General features: G+C 36.1%; 1 protein-coding gene and 1 pseudogene across 1 annotated transcript; one reads left to right on the forward strand and one right to left on the reverse strand.

The window, feature by feature from the left end:
• Nucleotides 1-384: 384 nt before the first annotated feature.
• LOC145954817 (uncharacterized) lies at nucleotides 385-2,784 on the reverse strand (annotated as a pseudogene).
• Nucleotides 2,785-3,525: 741 nt separating this feature from the next.
• LOC145954818 (uncharacterized) lies at nucleotides 3,526-3,981 on the forward strand. Its single transcript, XM_083069503.1, has one exon. The coding sequence runs from the start codon at nucleotides 3,526-3,528 to the stop codon at nucleotides 3,979-3,981; it is 456 nt and encodes a 151-aa protein (XP_082925629.1).
• Nucleotides 3,982-8,803: the final 4,822 nt, after the last annotated feature.

Genomic DNA, 8,803 nt, shown 5'->3' on the forward strand with positions numbered 1-8,803 from the left:
ACATGTTGACTATTATTGGAACGCCCAGTTTCTACCTAAACTTTTTAAGCAATTTTCGAATCTTGGAACGGCCTGTTTCACTCTGGGAACGGCCCGTTCCAGAAACCCCGAATAAGCCTTTTTTACTACTTTGGAACGGCCCGTTCCACTTTTGGAACGACCCGTTCTGCCACTTCAAAAACAGTTTATTCCCATTGTTTGGAACGGCCCGTTCCACTTTTAAAACAGTCCGTTCCAGCCTAAAAAAATGAATTTTTTATAATTATTACAAACCTTTAAAAATATTTTATAAACCCTTTAATTAACTAAAATAATTATACAAAAATAAATAATAACCAACATTATATTAGTAGAAAATTTGAAGTGTTAGATATGTCATGTTTGTTAAACTGCTAGTTGGGATATCTTCTTAAGAGCTGCAAAACGAGCCCACAAGTCATCATAATCTGGCAGACTAGGATGCACATGTCTCGCTGTCCTCAACATTTCCGGTACTAAAGAAGTAGCTCGTCCATGAACTCTTAATGTTTCTATCGAACTTTTATCTTTTCCAATGCTTGATTCATGAGGAGATTGTTTCTTACTGTAATACATTAAGAGAACATCCATTATCTTCTCTTCATTATCCCTTGAATATCCCTTTTCTTCAAGTTTGGTTTGAATCTCTAATATATTTTCTGCATCATCCTCTGATACACTTCCTGATGAACTTGAATCAACCTTATCCCCATCAAGGGATGAGCTGTCTGTAGTTGTTTCATCGTCAGTGCTGCTTTGTAGCCTCCAATAGGCATCACTGATATCAATGGTGCTTTCATTTCTGTTATATGTATGACAGCTTGTTCCATCTCTCAGTTTGCCTCCAGCAAACATTTCTATTTTGGGGACAGCGACATCATTGTTCATGTGCCATTTCACACCATGATGATCATTTGGTAGATCAAGTTTAGCTTTCTCCTGCAACAAGTACAATGTTTTGGAATGTAGCTGAATAAATGTGAACCTAAAAACAAGCTACATGTATATATTTCTTACTTTCCTTAGATCACAATTCAAGGAAAAGTAATTAACATCTAATCAAGATGAAATTAAAATATATCAATGCACTTTTAATTATTCAATTCTAATTCATATATATTTTGCTGAAACAAATACTTATTCATTACTAATCAGTGATAAATACAACTCACCTCGTATATTTGAGACGGTATGTTAAGTCTTTCTTCTAAAACCTTGCTGTCCCAAGCTATAGCGAATTCTTTGCTAAATTATGTAACAGCTGAATCTTCATTTGTTTTGAAGGTGGATTTTTCCTCAATTTCTCAATAAACTAATTAAACAAAAACAAATATTTAAGTAAGTGATGAAATGAAAATCGTAGTCAAGAAAATAATTTAAGGACGGTAAGAGTGGTCACCTCTCTACTTATGTAAGGTTCAAGATTATTCTTCCCAAATTTTTCGGTAAACAACTTTCTGAGTTCACGGAGTTCCGGCAGGTCAGAAAATCTTGCGACAGCATATATCAGTGACTGAATAGCTTGCTTGCATTCATCAGGGATATCCCTTTTAAAAGAAGATTAAAACATTGTCATTATAAATTTTGGCTAAAGCATTGTAGAGGGAAAAATTTAGAAAATGACTAAAAGTCAACGGATTTAATTGAAATAGAGGTAAAAATAGATAAATAATGAAGGACCCTTTCATTCTCAACAAGAGTGAGTGAATACAAAAGAAGAAATGAATATTTTTACTGCATACACAGAAAATCATACCTTTGTTTACAAAGGTCTCCAATGTAACCCAATACACAATTAGTAAATTTTGCAATAAATTCATAACATGAGGACATGTTTTGCTCGACGAGAAGACCTTCTGCCTGCGTCAAATGTAAAGAATTTAATATCCAAATTCACTAATAAACCTAATACATATATTCTTCTGTTACGTCAATAAAATATCACAATATATGATACATGAAATTATTTTTGATGAATGCAATATGTAATCTATTTGAAGCCTTTTTAACATAATTTTAGTCAAATAAACAATTAGAATTAAGCACATGTTTCTTAAATTAGCTAACTAATTAAGCATTTCTTTGAAAAAAATATTATTGTGATTGAACCAAGGAAAATCTGAATAAGATTCGAGCACCGTGAAATGTCAATAAACCAAATTGAGAAAATTACCCTTCCGTAGGCATTGTAATGAAGATCATTACAAAGAAGGTCGACGATATCTTGCTTGAGAAACTTCTGCACCGCATTCCTTTTCTTCCGTATCATCTCTAGTCTAGTCTTTATTAACTCAAGCGTGATTTTCTGTTTGCAAATTTAAATTTCATTATTATTTTAAAAGAAGAAAAAGAAAGTTCATAAAACAAGAAGAAGAAAAAATAGGAAACAACTGAAAGAAAGAAGCATTATTACCACTTTGTATAGAACTTGGGCTTCCATAACGCATCAAACATTTTTACTTGAAAATAAGAACTGGTTAGCAAGAGGCTATGCTGCGGAGAAAAGTGAAGAATAGTCTGAAATCAAGAATGAAGATGGACCGTCTCGGCCGTAGGCCGATTGGTATCACCGACTCGGTCGTAGGCCGATTGGTATCACCGACTCGGTCGTAGGCCGATTGGTATCTCGAACTATAAGGGCCACTATGCATGTGAGGTCGACTATAAAACCGTGCACTGCCCAGGCCGATTCACAACTTGATCTCCCCTCATGCGATCACCCGACTGTAACCTTGGCCGACTCACCCTCTTAGAGTCAATCGGCATATAGCCGATTTGGGCCACGTCAACCAGATACTGATCTCACTCACCCATAAAGGCCTACTCAGTCATTATCCGATTGGACACTCGGCAATGGAGAGGTCCCACCTTCACTCACCAAGTATTTTCCAAATTGGAACGGCTAAAGAGATCCCTATATTCTCGGGGCCCATAAGGCCCGTGAACAAGAAACTATAAAACCCAAAACCCTAGAGTTGAGGGGGAAAATTACACTTTTGAATGCTCTGGCTCGGAGGCTTGATCTAGGAAAAAATCCTAGTCCACCCTTTGGCCGGAATATTTTGGCGCCCACCGTGGGGCTATAGTGAAACTTTTCCTATGCCCCAAGCAATACAGAAGAACCTACACTTTGCTATGGCGAGAGGCGGCACATCAAACAGTGACTCACAACACCCTACCATGGAGGAGATGATGGCATTGATCAACGGCTTGAGAGAGGAGAATGCACGATCCAGGGAAAGGGAGGAGGCCATCCAGCGAGAAAACGAGGAGATCAGGAAGCGAGCGGATGAGATGCAGACTATGATAACGGCCAATACCCGAACGGCGGAGGAAGATGTCATGATGGAAGTTACTAGGGATTTCTGACCTTTCTCGGAGGCTATAGAGGCCGAGATCATCCCGAGGGATCATTGGGTCCCCCAGGTGGAACCTTTTGACGGAACCCAGGATCCTAGTCAACACTTGACGGATTTCCGAGCACAAATGTTGATTTGTGGCGGGGGCATGGAAATTTGCTGCAAGCTGTTCATGGGCACGCTCAAAAAAGCAGCCCTTGATTGGTTTAGTGGTCTTCCTGACCGATCAATCACCGACTTCGACGTCTTTAGTCGGCTCTTCATGGCGCAGTTTGCAGCCAACAAAAAGAAACCGCCGATCATGTCAGACTTGTTTGATCTCAAACAGCAACGCGAGGAGTTGTTGAAGGATTTTTTGCAAAGCTTCAACGAGGTTGCTTTGAGGATAGCGTCTTTGGATGAAAGGATGGCGGTCATTGCGTTTCAAAAAGGGCTAAGGTCTGGTGCTTTTGACATCGCGCTAGAGAAAGCAAATTGTCAAACGATGTCGGAGGTGAGAGCTTTCACCCTAAGTCACATCAAGACAGAGGAAGGACAAATCAACAAAAAGGCAGCTGAAAGCCGAGAAGCTGGGGTCGTCCCAAGAGATTTTTATTCCCTATAAAAATGTGAAAGGATTTTTCTCTAAGAAGGTTTTTAACGAGGCACCACTAACCAATAATTCCTATTTTATTAAATACCACCTCTTTTATCTTTCCATGATCGACAGGTGTGTTATTTAAAGGCACCAAACTCGTGATTGATTGGTAAAAATTCGACTGGGCGAGTATAAATAACTCAAAGACCAAACTCGTGATTTATCGGTAAAAATCTGACTGGGCGAGTATAAATAACTCGAAGACCAAACTCGTGATTGATCGGTAAAAATCCGACTGGGCGAGTATAAATAACTCGAAGACAAAACTCGTGATTGATCGGTAAAAATCCGACTAGGCGAGTATAAATAACTCGAAGACCAAACTCGTGATTGATCGGTAAAAATCCGACTGGGCGAGTATAAATAACTCGAAGACCAAACTCGTGATTGATCGGTAAAAATCTGACTCGGCGAGTATAAATCACTCGAAGACAAACTCGTGATTGATCGGTAAAAATCCGACTAGGCGAGTATAAATAACTCGAAGACCAAACTCGTGATTGATCGGAAAAAATCCGACTGGGCAAGTATAAATAACTCGAAGACCAAACTCATGATTGATCGGTAAAAATCTGACTGGGCGAGTATAAATAACTCGAAGACCAAACTCGTGATTGATCAGTAAAAATCCGACTGGGCGAGTATAAATAACTCGAAGACAAACTCGTGATTGATCGGTAAAAATTCGATTGGACGAGTATAAATAACTCGAAGACAAACTCGAGATTGATCGGTAAAAATTCGATTGGGTGAGTATAAATAACTCGAAGACCGAACTCGTGATTGATCGGTAAAAATCTGACTGGGCGAGTATAAATAACTCGAAGACAAACTCGTGATTGATCGGTAAAAATCTGACTGGGCGAGTATAAATAACTCGAAGAATAAACTCGTGATTGATCGGTAAAAATCCGATTGGGCGAGTATAAATGACTTGAAGACCAAATTCGTGATTGATTGGTAAAAATCCGACTGGGCGAGTATAAATAACTCGAAGACAAAACTCGTGATTGATCGGTAAAAATATGACTGGGCGAGTATAAATAACTCGAAGACAAACTCGTGATTGATCGGTAAAAATCCGACTGGGGGATTATAAATAACTCGAAGACAAACTCGTAATTGATCGGTAAAAATCCAACTGGGTGAGTATAAATAACTCGAAGACAAACTCGTAATTGATCGGTAAAAATTCGACTGGGCGAGTATAAATAACTTGAAGACCAAACTCGTGATTGATCGGTAAAAATCTGACTGGGCGAGTATAAATAACTCGAAGACAAAACTCGTGATTGATCGGTAAAAATCCGACTAGGCGAGTATTAATAACTTGAAGACCAAACTCGTGATTGATCGATAAAAATCCGACTGGGCGAGTATAAATAACTCGAAGACCAAACTCGTGATTGATTGGTAAAAATTTGATTGGGCGAGTATAAATAACTCATTAGACGCTGTAACTTGGTCATTTTCATCACCAAAAAGATTCAGAACTTGGGCGGTCATCCCATGTGATATTGAATTCTTAACTTGGATTATTTTTCAATGGCGTACGTGATCGGCGTATGGAAGACTGCCTTTTCAAATATGACAAGTTTTTAACTTAAGAATTTTTTCACTCATTTTTTGAGGTCGGTGTATGAGATCGGCATGTAGGCGATTTGCCTTTTCAAATATGATAAGTTTTTAACTTAGAAATTTCTCGCAAATCCATTCTTGATATCTCCAAAAGCAGGGGCATAATTGAAAACAATAAGCCTTGCATAGTTCATAACAAAAGGGGGAAAACAAACAATAGAGCATAGTTCATTGGAAAGTGGACCGACTCGGTCGTAGGCCGATTGATATCTCGGACTATAAGGACTACACCTTAAGCCTTTTCGCCTTATAGACTCAAGGCTAGAAGGCAAGTGAACCGTCTCGGCCATAGGCCGATTGATATCATCGACTCGTCCGTAGGCCGATTGATATCACCAACTCGGCCGTAGGCCGATTGGTACCACCGACTCGGTCGTAGGCCGATTGATATCTCGAACTATAAGGACTACACCTTAAGCCTTTTCGCCTTATAGGCTCAAGGCTAGAAGGCAAGTGGACCGTCTCGGCCGTAGGCCGATTGATATCACCGACTCGGCCATAGGCCGATTGGTATCACCGACTCGGCCGTAGGCCGATTGATATCTTGGACTATAAGGACTACACCTTAAGCCTTTTCGCCTTATAGGCTCAAGGCTGGAAGGCAAGTGGACCGTCTCGGCCGTAGGCCGATTGGTATCACCGACTCGGCCGTAGGCCGATTGGTATCACCGACTCGGTCATAGGCTGATTGATATCATCGACTCGGTCATAGGCCGATTGGTATCTTGGACTATAAGGGCCACTATGCATGTCAGGTCGACTATAAACCCGTGCACTGCTCAGGCAGATTCACAACCTGATCTCCCCTCATGCGATCACCCGACTGTAACCTTGGCTGACTCACCCTCTTAGAGTCAATCGGCATATAGCCGATTTGGGCCACGTCAACCAGATACTAATCTCACTCACCCATAAAGGCCTACTCATTCATTATCCGATTGGACACTCGGCAATGGAGAGGTCCCACCTTCACTCACCAAGTATTTTCCAGATTGAAACGGCTAAAGAGATCCCTATATTCTCGGGGCCTATAAGGCCCGTGAACAAGAAACTATAAAACCCAAAACCCTAGAGTTGAGGGGGCAGATTAGACTTTTGAATGCTCTGACTTGGAGGTTTGATCTAGGAAAAAATCCTAGTCTACTCTTTGGCCGGAACAGAAGATAAAATCAGAGAAAGAAGGAATAGAATTGAATAAAAAAAATGAGAGAGAAGAGAAAAAGAAGAAAAAGAATACCTTGGTTTACAAAGAAGAAAGAATACGAGAGAGAAATATGTATAGGTTTGTGCCGAAGCGAAATGAGAGAGAGCGAAAGAGTCAGTGGAAAATCTGAAAATTTAGAAGGAGAAGCGCGAAATGAAAAAAGGTGATAGGGAGATGTGTTTATAATTTATTCTATATAGAGTAAACCATCATTTGGACAAAGATTGAGACGATATAGTCACTTATTAGGATTACCACCTTTATGAATTTGATATTCACTTTCAACCGGTTATAATTTTATCATTAGCAAATTAAACAAGATCCGGGATTTACCACAAGAAAATATATCTAAACTTTAAAGAAAAATTATTAATATATAATTATTAGAGAATATTAAGTAAACTCAACATCCAATATATCATGTAATCATATTAGAATTAATAAAGTAATATCTGCTGTTTGATAAATAGATAATTTGATAATTGATTAAAACTATAGACTTGGTTTTATAATAGTGATTATCACAAGAAGAAAAAAAAAGTATTTTATTATGATAATTTAATAATATTATACTTTATTTATTAAAAGATCATACACTTTAATAAAATTACATAAAAATTAACTTTTATAATAATTGTAAAAAATTTATCTAAATAAAAAAATAAATATTTATTTTTAATATTTTTAAAATGTATTATATATTTATATAATTTAATTAATATAATAATATATTTTATTTTAATTTATATTTTCATATTCAAAAAAATATATTTATTAAATTAAAAAAAATAATTAAAAACTAGTATTCAGAAGTCGGATTCCCCATTTTTGACTTCTAAATGTAGCTAAGAAGAAGGTTATTTTATCCAATAATTTGAAAAAGGGCATTACACTGGGGACATTCGTACAAAAACTTCCGAAGTTGATAGTGTCATCGAGGACTCACATGTGGAGTCAGTGGCGGATCTTCATGTTCCCCGAAGCTTTTCTAAATCTTTTTATATATATATATATATATATATATATTTATATATATATATATATTAATATTATATTTATATATTATTATATTATTAATTATAATAAAACTAAAAAAATTAAGTTAAAAAAAGAGAAATTTTATTATTTTTTTAACTAATAAAAAAATTAATTTATAATTTTATATATATATATAAAAATAATCTGGCACTCCTAAAAATAATCTGGCACTCCTGAAAATTTTTTTCGAGTTCCGCCACTGTGTGGAGTCTATAAATTGTTAAAGAAATTTTTTTTATACTTTATCAACAAATATATTTTATTATTTTATAAATATTAATACTTATTTTATATATATATAAAAGATCTGTTCATTCCTCTAAATATGTGCTTTAAACACCAATTTTGTCCTGCAATCAATATCAAAGCCTCATTGTTTGTAATTAAAAATTATAGGTATTGCTATGTAATAAAACTGCATTTTTATTACCATTTTCAGTTTGATGTTTAAGCAGCAAACAATGGCAGAGAAAACGTGCGAAATAACACACTCAAATTTAGCATTACCGGTGAAAATTTTTTACCTTTACGCGCCCTATAATTTTCCATTTCAATTATATCTCTAGCAAAACCAGATTTGGGTTTTACGACAATAAAATATATCTAAACTTTATGGTGTAGATATATTGAGAAACAGAAAGCAAAAAACTGATTAATATATTTATATATATATATATATATATATATATTGTTATAAAAGAAAGAAAAGTAGAGAAAACAAATAAAATAATATGAGATAGAAAAAAGAATCTGACTAATGTATTATTTTTGGGAAAGGATTACCCTATTTATAAGTACATGTGATAATTGAACAATTATACAAAAAGAGAATAATACATAATGAAAATATATAAATAATAATGAATGATAATGAATATATTGACATCCACTAATTGAGCCATTAATTAT

This window comes from Cajanus cajan, chromosome 2 (genome assembly GCF_000230855.2).
Source record: "Cajanus cajan strain Asha chromosome 2, NIPB_CcT2T_4, whole genome shotgun sequence".
In the NCBI taxonomy this organism is placed as follows: domain Eukaryota; kingdom Viridiplantae; phylum Streptophyta; class Magnoliopsida; order Fabales; family Fabaceae; genus Cajanus; species Cajanus cajan.